A 21628-nucleotide genomic window follows, 5' to 3' on the forward strand; every position below is an offset into this window, starting at 1 on the left:
CTTTTCTTTCTTTTCTTGCTTGCTTAAACAAGTGGTGATCCGTTAGGGTGTTGACATAGGAAAAGGCGAAATGCTGGCAACTGAATCAAAGCCAACAGTGCAACAGATAGCTCAGCGGTGCGCGCGGTTTGGTTCCTTGGAAAACCAGGCGAGCTTTTCACTTCCTCCTAATTTTGGTCCCGCCCTCTTAGTTTATCTTCCTGAGAATGTCAAAACAAAAAGAAAAAGAAGATATTGGTCCTACTGCAAGAGGTCTTTGGTGCCTGTTGTTCCCTTCTTATACACATCTCCCGGGGCTGGGTCCTTCTAACTTCTCTATTGTTTGGTGAGTCACTTTGCTTTCCCGTTGTTGCCTTGGGTGAATTCTGCGCACACCGCACAAGTGCCCCGCACTCCCTCCCGGCCCTCTGCTGGGGCTAAACGCTTCCTAGCCAAGGTCAGCGGCCGTGCGGCTTCCAGCACCCAACCCCAAGGGAACGGAACGGGGGGACACCGCGCCCCCGCCCCCTCCGTCCCGGCTGAGGGACTCGCAGTGCCCCCACGGGGTGTGGCGCGCGTTCTAGTTCTTGGGTAGCTGGCGGGCGCTAGCCTCGGGCACCGTGACCCCGCGTCTGAGTCCGTCCCCAGGAGGGTGCGGAAGCGGTGGCGGCTGCCGCTGGGCGCGGGCTCCAGGCTGAGGTGTGCGCGGATCGGCGGAGGAGCCTCGAGCGCCGCCCGGATGCTGCAGCCTAGCGGTGGCCTCTCCGAGAGCAACGCGAGCCCTGGGGCCGAGCCCGCCCTGGGCGAGCTGGGGGCCGGAAGGGGGCTCTGGACTTGGGTCCCTCCCCCTTTCCTTCAGCTTCTCGGAGCATTCCTGCTCTCAGACCCTCGTCCTCCCAGGTACGAGGCGGGAGAGGAGGGCGCATCTCTCCTCCCGGCAGCTCCGCCATGGGCAATATCTCCAATGACTCCTTGCCGAACGACTGCAGGTCTCTGGAGTGGCTCCGCTCCGGCGAAAGCCCGGCCATCAGCTCGGTGATGTTCTCGGCGGGGGTGCTGGGGAACCTCATCGCGCTGGCGCTGCTGGCGCGCCGCTGGCTGGGGGACGCGGGACGCAGCGCAGGACGCGGCAACTCTATCTCCCTGTTCCACGTGCTGGTGACAGAGCTGGTGTTCACCGACCTGCTTGGGACCTGCCTCATCAGCCCGGTGGTGCTGGCTTCCTACGCTCGGAACCAGACCCTGGTGGCACTGGCGCCTAAGCGCCGCGCGTGCACCTACTTCGCCTTCGCCATGACCTTCTTCAGCCTTGCCACGATGCTCATGCTCTTCGCCATGGCCCTGGAGCGCTACCTAGCCATCGGGCACCCCTACTTCTACCAGCGCTGGGTCACGCGCCGAGGCGGCCTGGCTGTGCTGCCCGCCATCTACACGGTCTCTCTGCTCTTTTGCTCCCTGCCGTTGCTGGACTCCAAGCAGTACGTCCAGTACTGCCCCGGGACGTGGTGTTTCATCCAGCCCGAGGAGACCACGTACCTGCAGCTGTACGCCACCGTGCTACTGCTCCTCATCGTCGCGGTGCTCGCCTGCAACTTCAGTGTCATCCTCAACCTCATCCGCATGCACCGTCGGAGCAGGAGAAGTCGCTGCGGACCCTCCTTGGGCAGCTGCCGGGATGGCCCTGGGACCCGCAGGAGAGGGGAAAGGGTGTCCATGGCGGAGGAGACGGACCACCTCATTCTCCTGGCTATTATGACCATCACCTTTGCGGTCTGCTCCTTGCCTTTCACGGTGAGTTAACTCACTTGGTTTCCACAGCCCAGCTCTGAGCAGCTTTCTCACTCTCTCCCCTCTCACTCCCACACTGTCCACCGCCATACCTCTGCAACTTCTAAAAATAGCTTCTGATTCTTGGGGTCTAGAGCCTTCTCTTCTGGCCTCTCACCTTCACCCCACTTCCTTCCTTCCCTAACCCTGGCCTTTGGCAGCTCCATGCCAGTGTTTCTCACACCTAATACAGTCCCCCTGAAAGGGATCCTTGGCTCGCCACTAAGCGGCCCAGACCCCCAGCCCAGAGTTAAAAGGGGGGATATGTCCCTGTCCGCCTCTGCCAGCCTGGCTTCGTGCCTGAGGAGGAGGCAGCCCCTTCCACCTGTGGATGGGTAACAGCTACAACCTGACTTCCCTGAGCTGCAGTTCGCCCCTAGGTATTCCCCACTCACTGGTGCGAGTTCTCCATGCTTTGCCTTCTGTTTCTCCCAACACAAAATGTGGTACCCAACACCCAGCATTCTAGCTGCCATTGAGAATGGTCCCAGGTGAGAAGCGTCCCTGTTGGTAAGCTCAGAGCATTCATTGCTTGTCCTAAAAGTTCAACAAACACAGACTTTACAAGTTTCCCAATTTACATATTAGGAGCGTAACTCTTTGTGGCCATGAAAAAAAAATGTGGACATTATATTATGTCCATAATGATAATTACAGGGAAAGATGGTTGCTTGGGGAGACCTCTTGCTAAGCTTTTGCAATCCCTCTAAAGGAGGCATTTGTATCTTCTTACAAAATATCCAATTCATATCACTATCAGAAATATCTACAGGTGTTCTTCAGCTTATAGTCAGGCATTTGTTGAGCACAAAGCCACACGCAGGAATGGCTGGTCCATCTCAGGGGTGGGAATTAGGCACGTCCAGCTGGTTCCATGACCCAGCAAGCCAGAGGCTGACCCGGGAAACTGAAGACAGGAGCCCAGGTTTGGGAAGGGCATGCTGTCCTAGTTTGGGGCAAGCTGAGCCGTTAGTTCCGTGATGCTGTGAGTTTGAGCCTCCCCAGGCGTAACACAGGTAGCAGAGCCCGGGATGTGTCTGAGCATGGCCTCTTACCAGAAGCTGGGGCCGAGGAGTTTTGGTAGCCCCGCTTCCCACTCTTCAAAAGAACAAGACTGACCCTACAGGGAGTAAGCAGTCGGCAGTGAACCCCACCTGCCACAGTCTTGGAGAAAAGAAAGAGCTAGACAGTGCCTACCATTAGCAGGTCTGAGCTGTAGGAACTAAAGCAGTAACTTTATCTTACTTCCCACCTCCATCACTGCTGTGGATTATCTTCATATGCTCCTCCTTCGGGGTGGGAAAGGACACCCGTCCTCCTACATGAACTGATTCACAGCTATGTTCTCTTCTCCCTGGTCCCCATTGTCCTCACACTCCTACCCCATTCTCCGTCAGGGCAGAAGCTAGTCTGAATCCATAAGTGACGGGAAGGTACCCCCTTATGAACCGAGGTAGCACTGCGGGACCCTGCCTCTTCCATTCCACCCTGAACCGGGGAGTTTGTACAGCAGAAATGCTGTGATGTAGAAACCGGCACGGCTTCTACGCCTTTCTTTTGTGTTACTAGTAGAAACTTTTGATGTCATGTTAGGAGTTAAATCAACTTTTTTGGGTCGGGATGAAGATGCAGAACACATATCTATAAGAGAAAAAGCATTTCCAGTTCCACTAAACAACTTAGAATCCAACTTAGAGGCCATAAACCTTTTCTGAGTTGGGCAGTGCCAGTCTTGGCCCGGTGAGAATTGGGAGGTCAGTTCTTGGAGGCTCGTCTGTGATTTTTGAGTGTATAATTAAAAATAGCCCCTACCCCCAGCCACTTAAATGGCTTGGGAATGGGCTCCAAGGGGACCTCATGCTTGTGAACAGGATTTTTATTCCCTAAACCCTTTAGAGGAAGACAACAGGAGGGAAAGGTCTCTCCTTTGATCATGACTAACCCATTGCATAAATATATTATAAAACATAAAGGCAGTGATTTTCAACAGGTTCCTCTGTTTTCAAGTCAATTTGCCTTTTATCATGAGAAGTCAATCATTGCTATATGTTGATTTCCAAGTCTCCCTGTCTAAACACACACACACACACACACACACACACACACACAGTTTTATGAATATTTATCTTCCCCCTTTATTTACTATTAAGCCAGGGGCAGCTCCAGAGTTGCCAAATGGAAGGGGCTTAGAGCTAGAAGTCTGGTTAGAAGCAGGAGCCTTGCTTTGAAGCTGTGTTTTTATTTAGATTGCCTGCTTATGGCTTGAGGACGCCAGGTGAAGATTATGAGGGCCCTTTATGATAGAGGCATTGACACTATCAGCAAATATTATCCGGGTTTGCTTCTGCATGGATTCACGGCCAAGATTCCCAAAGAGTAGGGAAAACCTAGGGCAAACATAATCAGAAAGCCAGACACGCTGACCCTTGCCTTGGGGCTAACATGACATGTTATCCAGATGAAGAATGGGTAACTCACGAGGCCCCAAATCGATATTTGAACTGTACCTTGAATGGGGAGTATCAAGTTGTCTTTTAGTAAGGAAATTTACTTTGACCATTGACTAATTTTACTTTGTCAATAGATTATCAATTCTTGTTAGAAACAGTCATTTGCACAGCACTTTAAACCTTATGAAATGCTGTAGTGTCCTGATTTTGGTTATCTCGTGGAGGGCTTACCTGATGATTCCAAAGTTGCAGCTACCGTTTGGTGCATACATTCTGCTATTTCAGAATGCTTGCCATGGGCCCTGGGAGGGGGAACACTTTCCCTTCAATGTCCTTTTCATCTACTTGGCCCACACTAAAACTATGGTCAGAAATGGCCTTCACCAATCTCCCACACAAGGCAGGTATCTTTTCCACAAATCCTAACTGGGACACTGTTATTCAAGGCAAAGACTTGTGGTGGCCTTCAGAAATTCTCCTGTTCCTCCAACAGAACATACGCAGTCCAATAGAAGTACATTGAGCCACATATGGGATTTTAAATGTTTTATTAGCCAAATAACAAAAAGTAAAAAGAAATGGTAAAAATTAATCAATAATTTTATTTAACCCAGTATATCCAAAATATTTTCACTTCAAAATGACATCAATGTAAAGTGATTATTAATGAGCTATTCCAGCTAATTGACTTCCTTATTCCCAGAAAGTTACTAGCAATCTACTCTCTCCCTGTCTGTTTCTTCCTCAGGATAACAGAGCTGCTTTCTATGTCCCTCAAAAATGGGCCACACCACTGGCCCAGTAAAGAGATTTCACAGCTGTGTACCCAATGGGGTACCAGCCTTTTCCAGCGATCCAGGAGTGAGGGGAGGGGAGTGGGGAATTTAGGAAACCTGGAACCATTCATGTCAGCATTGTCCCAAGGTGGGGGCAGGTTAGAATTACTGCTTCCTCCAAGAACACCAGTCTTCCACACATCCTAACTGGGACTTCCAATGTTTGGAAGTGATAACTATGGAAATGTAAAATAGCCAGCACCCTGTAATGAAGTCAAGTTCAACCTTCAAATATCATTATTATCAACATCCAAATGGCTAACTTTTTGACTGTTAATTTTTACATACACTAACTAACCCATTATCTTCACAACAACCTGCAAAATAGATAGTATTATTGTTTCTGTTTTACGGATGAGGCAAATAACACCCTGGGTCCCCCTGCTAGTGAGTGTTAGAGCTGGGATTCAAAGCCAGACAGTTTAAAAATGAACAGAGTCTATCCTCTTAACCACAGTACTATCAGAGAAAAAGTACTTCTTTCAGGGGTAACGTGTGAAAAGATTTCATAAAGGAATGGTGAAGATGTTATAAGTATCTAGACCACTTTGTCTCAATTCCAACCTGTTAGCTTTTTTTTAAGATTTTATTTATTTATTTATTTATTTATTTATTTATTTATTTGAGAGAGAGAGGGAGAGCACTCACACCCCGGTTGGGGTGGGGAGGGAGGAACAGAGGGGGAAAGAATCCCAAGCGGCCTCAATGTTAAGCACGGGATGGGGGGGGCTCAATCCCACAACCCTGAGATCATGACCTGAGCCAAAAACCAAGAATCAACACTCAACTGACTGAGCCACCCAGGTGCCCTCCCAACTTGCTCACTTTAAAAATAAAATGGCAAAAACCTTTTTTTCCATGCCCATCAAGGGGCCTGAGCTGGGGCCAAGTGTGCGGTTCCTTTCTTTCGTCTCCTCAGTCCTGTGAATTGAAAGGCTGAACTGAGATTTAAGGAGATTGGCTAATATAAATACTGGTCTAAATTGAGAAATAATCAGATTACCCCTCACATAAAATCTTTTGTTGGTACACATAAAACATTTCTTATGTGATAGAAAAAAAAAACAAAACAAACTCTGTTGTCGTTAGGAAATGGCATTAATTTGGCTGCCCAATATGAAATCATGCGTGGGACCAAAAACATATTCCAAACTGTTTGTGTACTAAAGGGATAGTGTATAAATTAATGAATTCCTCCTTATGTTGATCAGCTGTTGCCACCATTTCACAGGGATAAATAGAAACTTTTTTTTCTGAAATGGAACAGAACACAGAAATTATATCAGACCTCCATTCTTGCCTCAGATACTGTTTGTGTTTTAATTTCCAACCCACGTCAGGTTACTTGGTCACTACTTTGCCAATAGCTGTGGACAGCTGCTGGTCATTTTAAACTGCTTTCTACTTGCCATTAGAATATTTTATTCAGTTCTAAAATTTCAAAAGTGAACCATTGGCTCATTCTAAAACTGTCTTCATCTTTAGAAATTCTTTAGGGTTGTAATTTTTAGGCAAATCCAATTAGTGGAAATATGATCTTCAAAATACAGAACAAACTCAAGTAAACAGTACTGGAGTTTCCTGTTCATTCCTGGAACTCTTCATGTAAAATGTAACATGAATGGGGGTTGTAAAACTTTTATGAAATTTGTTGATTATGTACATGGAAAATACCACAGTTCTAGTAGGGATAAAAGAGAAATTCAGAACTCTTCATGCAAAACCACGGTGAATTTGCTTGGTAATATTTTGAGTTATATCCGTGAACTATGGGAAATCCTTTTATCATTTCTGCATCACCAATGGTATGCTTGGGGATTGGTGAAATCATTTTTTTTTAAAGATTTTATTTATTTATTTGAGAGAGAGAGAATGAGAGATAGAAAGCACGAGAGGGAAGAGGGTCAGAGGGAGAAGCAGACTCCCTGCTGAGCAGGGAGCCCGATGCGGGACTCGATCCAGGAACTCCAGGATCATGACCTGAGCCAAAGGCAGTCGCTTAACCAGCTGAGCCACCCAGGCGCCCTGGTGAAATCATTTTAAGACACGTGACCTTTTAAGAGACCGTTCCTCTATATGAGTGTTTTCATTTGACACCTTTTCCTTTGCCATTATAAAATGGTGGTTGTGATAAAGAAAAACAGCTTTTAGGGATGGTGTTTCTTTTTTTTGGCATGGCAAGAGCCTGTCACAGTATTAAGTTAAAAATAAAAGGTCTGCCTTCGGCTCAGGTCATGATCTTGGGGTCCTAGGATGAGTCTCGCATCAGGCTCCCTGCTCAGCAGGGGGTCTGCGTCCCTCTCTTTCTGCCCCTCCCCTGATCGTGCTTGCTCTCTCTCTTTCTCATAAATAAATAAAATCTTTTTTTTTTTTTTAAGGGAATGGAATGGAATAGGAGGGGATAGAAATGGTGAGGGACTGATCTCCAGAAACACGGTGTTTAGGAAGACAAGTCTCTTTCCACCTTAAGGTTTAAGACCCAGTTAATTTGCAACTTGGTCTGCTCGGTTTCCATTGGCTTCTCCCGTCCTCTGTTGTGTAGCTTCTGACCACCAAACTCCATCCTTATCTTGATCTCACATCCACTGTGCCTCAGTTTATATGACCAAGATATTCTTCATTCTTCTCAGAATAATTTGCTGCCTAAAATTGCCCCCCTCTAACAGCACACTAGACGGAAGTCTTCTGCAGTTAGGACATGTGGCTGATGGGAAGGGCCAGGAAGAGGGAAAGTGCGTTTGGGCAAGCCAGAACTTCCCGTGGACCAGGGTTCTTCCTGAACTCCATGGACAGCGCTTGGATCACTTTGAAATCATTTGAAAATCTTGTGTTTATATGAGTTCTGGGTAGATGTTCCAGTGTGCCCATCATTTTTTTTAAGAATTAAGAGCCATCAGCCTGGAATATACAGGCCCAGAGCTCTAAACTTTAGCATTAACTCTCTTTGTGTCCAGCCCTGGGATCGCTGGAAGCACAATGCAGGGAACGCTCCATGGTGCTGGAGCCCTGCCTATGCCCCAGTCTTTCCTCAAAGGGACAGAGGCTCCTGTTCCCTCCACCACAAAGCACCTGGGATTTGGGGGAAGGGATTTCTTTAAAATATCATATGCCTGGAAAATACTGTCCCCCCAAAAGTTTTTTGTTTAAAAAAAATTTTTTTGGAAGTATAGCTGACACCAAAAGTTTTTTAAAGAAGGGATTATATAGGGGCGCCTGGGTGGCTCAGTTGGTTAAGCATCTGCCTTTGGCTCCGGTCATGATCCCAGGGTCCTGGGATCGAGCCCCGCATCGGGCTCCTTGCTCAGCAGGAAGCCGGCTTCTCCTTCTCCCTCTGTTCCTCCCCCTGCTTGTGCTCTCTCTCTCTCTCTCTCTCTCTGTCAAATAAATAAATAAAATCTTAAAAAGAAAAAGAATGGATTATATAAAGCCATAGCCAGGACACCCAAATGTCTTTCACAAGGCAGGTAAACATAAAATAACCTCTGCCTGCAATTTAACTGTGCAAAGTGTGAAGGAAAGAGGGTTGCCTGGGTGGCGCGGTCAACTGAGCATCCGACTCTTGATTAAGACTAATGAATCGCTGACCTCTACCTCTGAAGCTAATAATATATGTTAATTAATTGAATTTAAATAAAAAACACAAGTAAAAAAAATTTTTTTAAATAAAATGTGTTAGTGGAATATTATGCAGCCATCAAAAGGAATGAGATCTTGCCATTTGCAACGACGTGGATGGAACCGGAGGGCGTTATGCTGAGTGAAATAAGTCAATCAGAGAAAGACATGTATCATATGACCTCACTGATATGAGGAATTCTTAATCTCAGGAAACAAACGGAGGGTTGCTGGAGTGGTGGGGGGTGGGAGGGATGGGGTGGCTGGGTGATAGACATTGGGGAGGGTATGTGCTATGGTGAGCGCTGTGAATTGTGCAAGACTGTTGAATCACAGATCTGTACTTCTGAAACAAATAATGCAACATATGTTAAGAAAAAAGAAAAAGAAGCAGCTAGCAGGAGGGGAAGAATGAAGGGGAGTAAGTCAGACGGGGAGACGAACCATGAGAGACGATGGACTCTGAAAAACAAACTGAGGGTTCTAGAGGGGAGGGGGGTAGGGGGATGGGTTAGCCTGGTGATGGGTATTAAAGAGGGCACATTCTGCATGGAGCACTGGGTGTTATGCACAAACAATGAATCATGGAACACTACATCAAAAACTAATGATGTAATATATGGTGATTAAAATAACAATAAAAAATTTAAATAAAATGTGTTAGTAAACATCCAATATATTTATACATATATATAAATTATACATATGTAGCACTATGCAGACATATCATGTAGATTACCAAAAAAAAAAGTGTGAAGGAAAGAAAAGTCCCAAAGAAAGACAAGTAGATATAGCCATGGTTTTTAAATCGATAAACAAGAACAGTCATACCCACAAACCTTTGTGACACCTTTGCAAACAAGGCTCTTACAAAACCATAATCAGTTAGTGGTGAACTTCACGTGAGACTTTACATCACAGGACTTTTTTTTTATTTAAGGTTTTATGTATTTATTTGAGAGAGCACAAGCAAGGGGAGCAGTAAAGAGAGAGGGAGAAGCAGGCTCCCCACTAAGCATCGAGCCTGGACAAGGGGCATGATCCCAGGACTCTGGGATCATGACCAGAGCTGAAGGCAGACGCTTAACCGACTGAGCCACCCAGGTGCCCCACATCACAGGCTTTTTTATGTAGAAGTTGGCAGAGTGTGTGGTGGCTAAAAGGCAAGTTCTGGTCCCACTGCTTGGGAATGTGGTTCTGTGGCTTCCCTCTTACCCAGAGTATGATTTGGGGCATGGTAACTCACCTTCTAGGCCCTGATTTCCTCCTTGCTAAAATAGGAATAATATTTCGCAAGTTGGTGTAAGGATTAAACAGAATAAGGCCTACAAATTGCTTCACCCCATGCCTGACACACAGAGGTCTTCAGTAAATATTAACTGCTCTCTCCAAAGGGTTCAACTTCCAAAGGAAAATCAGATTGCATATTAATGATCAGAAACTGGATTCTGGAAGCTCAACGTCATTTGTTTGACCAGGCTTAAGTGGGTCTTTTATTTTTAAGTGTGATAAATAAATAATTTTCAACTCTTTCAGGTGTTGGATAAAGGTTCTAAAACAGAGATTCTCAACCTTGGCTGCAGGTTAGAATCACCCAGGTTGATTTAAAACCCCTGATACTCATGTTACAGCCCAGATTAATTATATCAGCGTCTCTGGGGGTGGGAGCAAGCCATAAGAGTAGTTTTAACAATCCTCAGGTGATTTCAATGAACAACCAAATAAAGTTCTCATTTGCTCTAACGTTCTGAAACCATGATGGAGTCGCATTAATAGCAGGGAAGTAGCTCAGAAGAGCAGTCCCCCGGCCTGGGCTAAGATGAAGTTTTCCATGGGAGGCTGAAAGGATTCTATGTCATCATAGAAGATGAATCTAAAGAACACTGATTTTCATCCGTACCACTTTGTGGGTATCAAAACAAACTCTACATTCTTAGCAAAGCCCCATAGAGTTAGCCTATCCTAAGAACTTAAAACTCACTTGTTTAGATTTTTCTCATAGCAAATCGATTAGTAGTGTAGGCAAAAACATGTTTATGTTCTATCAGCCTCTGAAGCTGAATTCCGGAATCTCACTGAAACATCATTCATTAACTGACCTATCAATTGGGTCAGGCATTAATTAAAGTCTAGGATCAGCTGGAGGGAGAGGGGAATGTAGAGTTATTGGGTTTCAGTTTGGGGTGATGAAAAAAAGGTTCTGGAGGAGGATGGTGGTGCTGCAGTCTGTGTTCTTTTACCTGATGGCCAGTTAGGGGCGGCCACCAGAGGAGCACGGGAGAGGCTCAGGAAAATAAAGTTTATCATACTGACTGGTCCTGTGCACAACACCAGGGCCAACACCAGGGCCACAAGGGAAAGCAGTAGTGTGGGTCTGGAGGCAGAAGGGACAGAAGCAGGAGGACAGCCTGGGCCTTTACAGAGGAATATTGCCTCCTGGGATATAGGGTCAGAGGGAGCCCCCCCCCCCCACAACACACCCCCCCCCCTTTGGTTACTTTGCATAGCAAAGGACTGCTTCAGGGGAGCCCTGGACTGTTCTTAAGAATGTAGCCCTGGGGAGGGGCAGTCTCTTCCCTGCCAGAAAGCTTTTAAGATGTCAAAGCATCTTGATATACAGAAAACAAAAAACATAGACAATACAGTTGCACAACAATATAAATGTACTTAATGTCACTGATGATACACTTGAAAATGGTTAAAATGGTAGATTTTATGCCATGTGTATTTCACAATCAAAAACAAACCCAGTATCTACAATATCAAAAACCGTGAACTCTAGGCAAGAGGCAAGAACCAAAGGGGGGAAAAAATGGGGAGGTCAGAGAAGACAAAACTTAGGAGCTTCAAGGGTCATTTTTCCCAGCGTCAAAAGAAGAAATTCCCTTCTATAAACTATTGGCCACCTCCTGAGATGCAAATTTTAAGCATTTCTAAAAATTACCCAGCATTGTGGATAAAAAGGAAAGGAAACAAATAGTACAGAATTGCTTCATCCTCTAAAACCATTTTTCACTTCTCATTGCTCTGTCACTCTAACAAGATCAGTCCTATGATACTGTACAGGTCATTCGCCACTGAAAACCTGACTCATCTTCATTTGTGACGCCGGAGCACTGAACCCTCGCCACACCGCCCAGTATGGCTGCCCAATTCACTGTCATCGCATGCTTTGGTGAAGCTCAATCATAAACTCCGCTACAGACTTTTTCTCCAACAGAGCGTCAGTTGTTTGTGTAGTAACTAATATACTTGAATCTGTCAGACTTTTGTATGCTCTTATCCCGAATTTCTACACTCCCAAATCGCCCCTTAGACATACCATATAAGTACTGTATATTTCTCAGCCAAAATAGTTTGGCTGACAAGAAAACGATTGCTCCATTGCATATTCCCACCTAACTTTCCTCTTCTCTGTATAATCAGGGAAATCCACCATCACTTCTTCTTTTTCCTTGCTCATGTGCCAAGTCTCTCCTCCATCCCCTATTCCAAGATCCTCTGGCATAAACACCTATGGCTGCCAAACCTTCCTGCTCTTGCGCTAACATAAGCAACCCAAAGATGACTACTCTTCTCCTTCCCTGCAATTCGCTTTGTATAACCAGTTGCCAGATGCCTGCGGAATAAGTACCAGGGGAAAAGGAAATAAACCATTCCTTTTTCTGGGAAAGGACTGTGGAGGAATGAAGTTGTAGCTCTCTAACTCACTCCCCTGGTAAGAAAGTCCCTAGAACATTATACAAAATTGGTTTCAAAGATTGGGTATGAGGGGCGCCTGGGTGGCTCAGTCGGTTAAGCATCTGCCTTCAGCTCTGGTCATGATCCCAGGGTCTTGGGATCCAGCCCCGAGGCAGGCTTCCTGCTCAGTGGGAAGTCTGCTTCTCCTTCTCCTTCTCCCCTGGCCCCTGCTCCTGTGTTCACTCTCTCTCTCTTTCTCTCTCAAATAAATCTTAAAAAAAAAAAAAAAAAAGACTGGGTGTGATTTCTTTCCATTTGTTTTCCTCTTTTCTGTAAGCTATGAGAAGTGTTTGATCGTTACCAAGCATGTCCTGTTCTATTCCTTTCAATCTCACCAAAAAGTTGCATTGATCCCAAAATATATAAGGAATCAGATGAGAGCTGGTATGCCCGTTTGAAAACATTAGTCAGTGTGCAAAGATATGTCAGGTTTCCAGTATTTAGAATATTGTTCTAAAGGCCTTTGTTTTAATATAGGCTATCTGAATGTAGCCCATGGTTGAGCCCTTTACTGGTGTCAAGAAAGTTGTAATGTATGTCCTGAGTCTGCCAACTTAGCAGCCCTGGGAACTTGGGCAAGTCACCTAACTTCTCTGCATGTCAGTGTCCTCACTGGTAATCTGGAGATATGGACAACATTGTGGTACTTACTGAGCAAGCACTGTTTTAAATAGCATACACATACTACTTCCTGTCATCCTCCCAACAAACCTAAGAAGTAGTATTGCTATCATTAGCACCCATTTTAAAGATGTAGTAACTGAGGCACAAAGAGGTTAGTTTTCTTTCCTGTGGTTCCAAAGCTATATATGGAGCCAGGATTGAAACCCAGGCAGTCCCATGTCCAGAACCCATGCTCTGGGTACCTTTTCTCACTGAACTGTGATAATTAAATCAGATTAAATATTTGGACGTAAATATAACATATTGTTATTACCTCTCCTGAAGTTAACTTCCTCGTCTGTCAAAAGGAGACAATACTTACATTTCAGAGTTTTTGTCAGGAATAAACATATGGAAGAAGCCTGAGATTTTGCTACCCATCTGTCATCACCCCTGGTACACAAAAAAAACACATTTTGCTCTTAAGAAATTGCACGTGCTCCAAGCCTGTCCACTGCTACCATATAAAACTAATATCATTTTTCCTTTTTGCTTCTTACAGATTTTTGCATATATGGATGAAACCGCCCAAAAAAACAAGTGGGACCTCCAAGCTCTTAGATTTTTATCAATCAATTCAATAATTGACCCTTGGGTCTTTGCCATCCTTAGGCCTCCTGTTCTGAGACTAATGCGTTCAGTCCTCTGTTGTCGGGTTTCATTAAGAACACAAGATGCAGCACCGACTTCCTGTTCTCTACAGTCCAATGCCAGTAAATAGATTGACCTTTGTCGACAATAGTTAAGAAGTGCTTCATTAGCCAGCATCTGGAAGATCATTTTGAAATGGCTGCTTGGAGAAATGAAAAAAGTAAGTTTACAAATCCAACAACGCCACCCTAATCAAACAGAGTGAACAAACCTCTCAGCGATAGATTGGGGCTACAGAGGTGCTGACAAGGCACTTCACGGAAGGTGTTGGAAGGATCTATAAGACCTACCCTCCATGAGCAGGTCAATGAGGTTGGTCTTTGGAGGAAAAACCAACTGCTTTGAGGATCCAGTTGCCTTTTGATTTAAGCTTTCCTGTTGAGTGAGAAAGCATGTGGTTTTGTAATTTGTTTAAAACCCTAAATAGTTACTGTGTTTTCTATTTTAATCTTCTAAGCTACTGTCATTATAAACACGCAGTTTGCAGTCAGACCAGATGAAACTTTGTGTGTCTTCTCTAAGAAGGCAGTACATGGAAGCGACTAAGACCGGTGTCTTGTGTTGCTTAACAAACCCTTTGTTTGGCCAATGAATTTGGAAATCACAGGCACTTTGTACCGTCCCATTTGTGTATGTGGGAGGTCTCTTCAATCACCATGGTATTATGCGTGAAAGAGAAGGCTCCGCTGGTTAACATCACCTTTTTACTAGTCCTCTAGAAGCTGTGTGTCAAAGCTGTGTGTCAAAGAAGCTGTGGTTGTTTATTATATAATGTCCATTGTGCTAAGAGTAATCAAGAACACTTTTGGAATTTTCCTTTCAACAAGAAATAATAGGCTATTAAGAGAATTTTAAATTCTGATTAATACTCTTCATTCTATTTCCAGGGAGGGGAAATGTGGCTATGTCTGAAGCCGAATATTAGAATTAAAAACTGAAAAATTTGGTCAATTCTCAATAAACCCTGAAACTCTTCTATTGCTCATGATGAGGCTGTGACTAACATCTTACTTGATAAGATGACTGTGTTTTAGCAAAACTCATGCATCTACACTTTTATCCAGGAAACATGGTTTGACTCATACTATATAGGAAATCATGCAACAGTGAGTCATGTCTTAATATGTTTCTAAATCTAAATATTTGGCATGGTATAAACCCAGCATCAAAATATTTCAGCAAATTTGCACTGTTCAATCATCTTAGTTACTGCGTAAACTCACCTGAAATGTTATGAAAATAAACTAGGAAACAAAAATTTGAAAATGGAATAGTATTTGATGAATTCCCCAAAATAACAGTTTCTAGAGTAGATATCATATTTTTAATAAGATAAAAGTGGAAAAAATATATTTATTTTGGCAGGCAGGTTTTTAAAGTGTGGTTGCATTATAATTTAGTTATTAAAATATTCAGTATAGTACTTGGTATTAGAGAAGTTTTTCCCCCTTACAGCATGATCTTCAGAATAGTAGAACCATTTTATTTATTTACTTATTTATTTTGCAGTGAGTATTATTACAGGATAGCTGTTATAAAAAAACAAAAAGGGATGTTAGTTTTTTCCAAAGTCTTACTGAATTGCTTACACAGAACCATTTCCTATAAGTAGTTATCAAACTAGGTGATCACTTAAAGTGATTCCAAACCAATCCAGCATCAGACACAATCTATGTCAAATCAGCTCTTATTTTTAAAAGAATAAATAAGTGGTTTGCTTTTCCACTAATTTAAACAAACCAGGCAAAATTTTACTTAACTGAAATCTGGACAGGTAAATAAATCTTCCCTGCACACAAGTATTCTAAAGTTAAGAAATCGTTCTAAATAGGATTAATTACGCTCATGAGTAATTCCTAAACATAAAATTCTGAAGTTACTTTGAATCTGGAAGACTGATTTCTTTTATCAGATGACTGTTTTTTCCACCAAATGAAAATGTTAACTACAATCCTTCACTCCACCTCACCACTCCCCAAAAATTCTGGAATAATGCCTGAGAACTTTTAAAAAAAGAAAAGGCACATTTGGACATAGTACCACGAGTGGGAACACAATGATTCACTCTGGGGGCCCAATATATAAGAATTTAAGCCACTTATTTAAGAACTAGTAGGTTTCTAGAGCTTTGTTTCTAAATGTACTCCTGTTCCTTGCATTGTGTTAAATGGCTAAATCCTGTTGTTTCGTCTGCATATACAAAGAAGGTTTTGAATGTAAAAATCCTATGTAATAGTCAATCACCTATTACTAATGGCAATTTAAAGGTAACAAAAAAATTTACTTAGAATAGGTATGTAAATATTTCCTTTCTAAAAATCTCATCACATCAGACATGCCTGTTTACACTTACTGACTCATTTTCAAATTAAATAAAAAGCAAGGGCTTAGCCTGGTATATTAGAGAACTGAACTGTGATAAAAGAATATACCAATTTTATTCATTGTCCCCGACAGTCAGTGGGATGAAAAGGGAGAAACTATAGTGGATTTTCACCTCAGAATGCCAGCCCTAAATTTAGGTGTCCAGGAATTGGATGGGCCAGAGTAGTCGGCCCTGAGCCAAATTGTTCCCAGTTCCCTGTGGCCTCAGGTCATCCAAGAGGGAACTGGGAAAATCTGGTACTAAAGTGTGGCCTTGAATCTCCAAAGATCTGATAGACGCTATAGAAAGCCTCCAAAAGACCTGAATCTCAAAGGTGTTTGGGCCCATGACGACCCAGAGCCAGAGCAAAGCTCTAGAAGCAGTGCCAACCCAAAACCACCATGTTGGCAGAGGCTGGGAAAATCCAGTCTGAATCACTACATCCTCGGTGTAATTCAGTTAAATTTTTGGCATCCCTGTCTGCTCATGCCAGTGCACTTTGAAAGGGTTGTTCTAATGTTCACGTGATGTCAGCTCTGATTGGAATCAAGAAAAAAACCAATATATTCAGGTTTAAATTTTGATGGCATTGAAAGGCAGGGGAAGACAATTAGCTGGCACTCATGTAAAGGTTTGTTTATTTCATTTAGCCAAAACTCATGGTTTTCTGAATTTAGGAAGAGCCCCTACTTGAGCCATTTACAGATGGAGAAGCAGTCTTCTCTGCAAATGAGAAGTTTCTATGTATGGGCGGACAATGCCTACTCATGCAGGTGGTGTTGCAACTTAAGTATTTGATGACGATCTTCTGCCCCATCACACACTTAACTTCACTGGAGTTCCTCCCTGAGGATGCATTTATAACATACCTCCAATCACCTAACAGCATTATGATTTTTTTATTTTATTTTTTTATTTTTTTAAGATTTTATTTATTTGAGAGAGAGCACGAGAGGGAAGAGGGTCAGAGGGAGAAGCAGACACCCTGCTGAGCAAAGAGCCCAATGTGGGACTCGATCCCAGGACTCCAGGATCATGACCTGAGCCGAAGGCAGTCGCTTAACCAACTGAGCCACCCAGGCGCCCAGCATTATAATTTTTTTAATTCACAAAGCATTTTTATTACCATAAATGCACACTATGGAAATAAATATTATTTTAGCAAGTCACAAAAACTCTAGTCTCTACAGGAGACCAAGGACATGTACTGGGCATTAATTTTTATTTCAAAGAAAGCTACTTTTGGGAGGGGATAGATTTTACAATGCTTTTAATTGTTAAGTAAATTTTCTTGGATTATATTTTTTTATTCCCTATAAAATGAATGTACTATTAAAGTCCAGTTTGGATGGTTTAATTCCGTGACCAAAGTGTTTCATTTTTAAAATATGCCACGAGTCAAATCAGGGAAGTTTCCAGCAAAAAAAAGAGATGGCGTGCTCCATCTCTTTCGTGGACTGTTGAATGAAAGGAATATTTACAGAGGGGTGGGCATGTGTTCACTTCGGCAGCACATATACAGAGGGGTGCGCAGAGTTAAGGGAATCAGCAAGGGATGGTGAGACGTCCCTCACAAGCTCTTCCACTCCTCAGCCTGAAGGGACAAGGGAGGAGCCATCACCCAATTGGAGCTCTAGCCTTAAGTAGGGAAGTAAGCACAACTGTTGCCAGACCACAGGGAGGCAGCAAGGGGACCACCCTCCTGGAAGATCTCTCCTTCTACTCTCTACTCTTCAGCCTGTTTCTCCCATTGGTCAAACCCAACTGTAATCCACAGAGTCAGGGGAGCCTGGGTAAAGCGGTCCATGAAGGCCTTCCTACAGGGGAGAGTAGATTAATAGAGGGCAAGTGGAGAATATCCAGCATAAGTAAATTAAAAATATGTTCTCTCTTTTTTTTTTTTAATTGCACCAACACAAAAAATGAAACCACAAAGTGAGCAGCCTCTCTTCCTGCCTCCTACTTCAAATATCCTCTAACAAGCTTGGGGAATAGAAATCAGCCCCATCTATATGAAAGGGGATGAAATACTATAGATTCCTTCATCAAAATATTGGTCCTTAGCCCTGCTCTCCTGAGGCTGGGCATTTACATTTATCTAACTTTGGAAGCATATGATTTTATATAATTGGAGAAAGAGAAGGGGGATCAGACCAAAGCATCTTTGTGTTTCCCCTGCCCATAGCAATATAGCTATCTCTAGGCAGAACAAAGAGAGGGAACCATGTACGCTGGTCTAGAAATGACCTGGAGCCTCATTGTTAAGGTGGACCACTAGAGTGAGAGAAATCTAGAAAAACCTCACTTAGGGGCACCTGGGTGGCTCAGTCTGTTAGGCATCTGACTCTTGGTTTCAGCTCAGGTGATGATCTCATGGGTTGTGGGATTAAGCCCCTCATCAGGCTCCATGCTCAGTGGGGTGTCTGCTTGAGGATTCTCTCCCTCTGCCCCTCCTCCCACTGGTGCTCTCTCTCTCATAAATAAGTAAATCTTAAAAAAAAAAAAAGGAAAAGAAAAGAAAAACATCACTTAACAATACAGGGCAGGTTGTTCCCAAATTTAACATAGCAGGGATGGGTCTACACAGCTATGGTAAAGAAAGAGTATATGTAGCAATTCAGCAATACTGCATAATTTTAAATGCTGACAGAAGCACAAGGAGAAAGCAAATTTTAACAAAATGGAAAAAGAGTAAACAAAGTTTGACTCCCAAGCCATCTGTCAAAGTTACCCTTTCTGCTACCACAGGATCTGTCTCTGCTCCTCCTTTACTCATTTACTTTCATCCCTTTCCAGAGCCCACCGTTCCCAGCACAAACCGTCCCCTCTCTGGCCAACCACTGGGTCGTGTGTCATCTTCGATGCACAGACTCAACCTTTGTCCTTTCAACAAACTCTAGATTTATTCAGGGATTATTGTAGATTTGCTAGATTGCTGAGTCTTTTTCAGACAAGTTATTTAACCTCTCTGACTCTTACTTTCCTTGTCTGTAATAGGATAATGAAATTATCTATCTCTTCAATTATTTTGAAGCTCAAATGAGGAAATACATGCAGGACATTCAGCACAGTGCCTGGGCATGGTAAATGCGAATAAGATTAAGGATTAGTATCATCTTAGAAGCCCAGTTCAACGGCTCCTCTGACCTCTTCACATGCATCTGGCTCAGAATGCTCATTCCTGGTGGGGGGCATGGTGCCAGGGGTCATGGTATCTATTCGTCGACTCTGGGTAACTGTCAAGAATAATGATGATAATCAGCATGTAGGACAAGTTTGTATTTCAGAGAATGCAATGTAGACTGACACACATGGGACAGTGTAGAGGAATGTGTAAGCACAAAAGAGAGGAGAGCAAGAGACACAGACGGACAACAAGACATATAACATGGCTCAGAGCCAAGTAGGAGAGCTTAGAGGGGACAGTACCTGAAACATTATTCAAACAGGATATGTTATGCATTGGGAAACACACTCTATCACAGAGCTGAAACTGAGGGGCCCCTGGGTGGCTCAGTCAGTTAAGGGTCCGACTTTTGATTTCAGCTCAGGTCCTGATCTCAGGGTCGTGAGATCGAGCCCCGCATCAGGCTCTGTGCTCAACAGGGAATCTGCTTGAGATTCTCTCTTTCCTGCTCCCTCTGCCCTTCCCCCTGATCATACTCTCTCTCTCTCTCTCTCTCTAAAATAAATAAATAACATTTTATTTTACATCTTTTTAACATCTTTTTAAAAAAAACTGAAACTGAGCAGATTTCATTTACATATCATCTTCCAAAGATCCCCAGAGTAAGTCCAACCCATGTGCCACAGACGACCTTTCCTATTCCTGAAAACAGCACCCAGGACTTCTCTAGGCAAATATTTCTGATTACTTCAGCTATCACTTATGCGACACCTCACCATTTTGGTGCCTCCCCCAGATCTTATCCGAGTTATCAATGTCCACCTTAATATGCGGGGCCAGAACCAAACACGAACACATAATTTTAAACCAGTCGATACTGAGTGCTGACACATCAGTTGTTGGCTTGATCTGAACATTATATTCTCATTAATGAGCCTGAGTACTACAAGCCTTATTAACAATTAGGTCATACCTTCATAACCTTCAACAAATGAAAGAAGCACAGTGTTCCACTTTACATAGAGGAAAACTGAGTGCAGGGGTGAAGTGAGTTGCTCACCAAGGACATTCTTATAAGATCCCCCTTATGATTATGGTGCCGATCTTGCCACCTGACATCACACAGTCATTTGGTTTCTCATGAGTCATTTGCCTATAAATTCTTGGATTGGTTCTGCAGACTAGGAATTGCGAGCTTTGAACTTATCAGCTGAAACTTGTCTTTTGTGTTAAAAACTTGGTCCTTGAGATGATGTGGAATTAGATGCCTATGCTAAGTCCCAGAGAATAATCTCTTTCCTTGAAAATGGAACTCACTACTTTTAGTCATCAAATGATATTTTTGCCAGAATTAACTGACCAATACTCATCTCAGTCCTAAGAGTATGCATGATACATCATAAATTAAACACTTCAAAACTCAACAGCTGCACAATTAAACCTCTGAAGACACAGTTAAGACTATCTTTCAGCTTGTAGAAAGCTTCTTAACATACCCCCATTGTGAAGAGCCCAGAGGAACAAGCCAAAAAGGCTTAGGCTTTTGAAAATTCAACGTTAACTTTTCATGTTTTTAAAAATACCTGACCTTGCGTTACTTGTAAAATGAAAGACACAATAACCACATCACAGTGGGCACTTCTCTGACCTGTAAAAATAAATCCTTCTGGTGTAAGTATGCATTCCAATAAAAGAAGGGCAAGCTTAACTATAAACGTGGGATCTTTATTCTCTTTACTACCTATTATGGTGACCGGGGAGTCAGACGCTCACTTCTAAGATGAAACACTAGTTCAGATGTTCACATCTGTCCATGAAGTGCCAGTCTGGAAAACTGAGGAAGGTGGAGAGTCCTACCCTCCTTCTACAAATTTCTTCTGTGTCCTCAATTTATAGTGGCAACCCCAACTGTGGCAAAGATATACTAAGTGAGGAAACTTATCAGTATTAATAGTTTTCTAAATGCCTTGCCTTTAGTTGACCTACTTGACCAGGTTAAAATACCACTGTTTGGAATCCTTTGTGATCAGAATTTGGGATTAAGAGACAAATCACATAAAAAAAAAACAAACCTGATAGCTTTATACGCAAACAGCAGTCAGAGTGGTAAAGCTGGGATTGGAATGCAGACATCAGTTTGGTGACACGCTGTGCCCCCATTCCCTAGGCCCCTGTCGTAATCCTTTCCCCCACTGCTGACTCCAGCCCCCAGCCCAGCGTGCTCTGCCTGGTGCAGGCCAGCAAGCTCCCATCTCAGGTCACTTCCCTGGCTGCTGTCACAACCTGGAATAAATGCTCTTCTCCCAGACAGCCATGGCTCACTTCTTCACTTCCTCATCTTCAAAATTTTACTCCAGTGACAGCTTCTCAGTGA

General features: G+C 43.5%; 1 protein-coding gene across 1 annotated transcript; it reads left to right on the plus strand.

Moving 5' to 3' along the window:
• Positions 1 to 202: 202 nt before the first annotated feature.
• PTGER2 (prostaglandin E receptor 2) lies at positions 203 to 15020 on the plus strand. Its single transcript, XM_025870043.2, has 2 exons — positions 203 to 1770; positions 13614 to 15020. Exons 1-2 carry the CDS (start codon positions 928 to 930, stop codon positions 13830 to 13832), a joined length of 1062 nt encoding a protein of 353 aa, XP_025725828.1. The 5' UTR covers positions 203 to 927; the 3' UTR covers positions 13833 to 15020.
• The last annotated feature ends 6608 nt before the right edge of the window (positions 15021 to 21628 follow it).

Source organism: Callorhinus ursinus, unplaced genomic scaffold (assembly GCF_003265705.2).
Source record: "Callorhinus ursinus isolate GAN/ISIS: 27379988/994484 unplaced genomic scaffold, GSC_fseal_2.0 scaffold8, whole genome shotgun sequence".
NCBI lineage: Eukaryota > Metazoa > Chordata > Mammalia > Carnivora > Otariidae > Callorhinus > Callorhinus ursinus.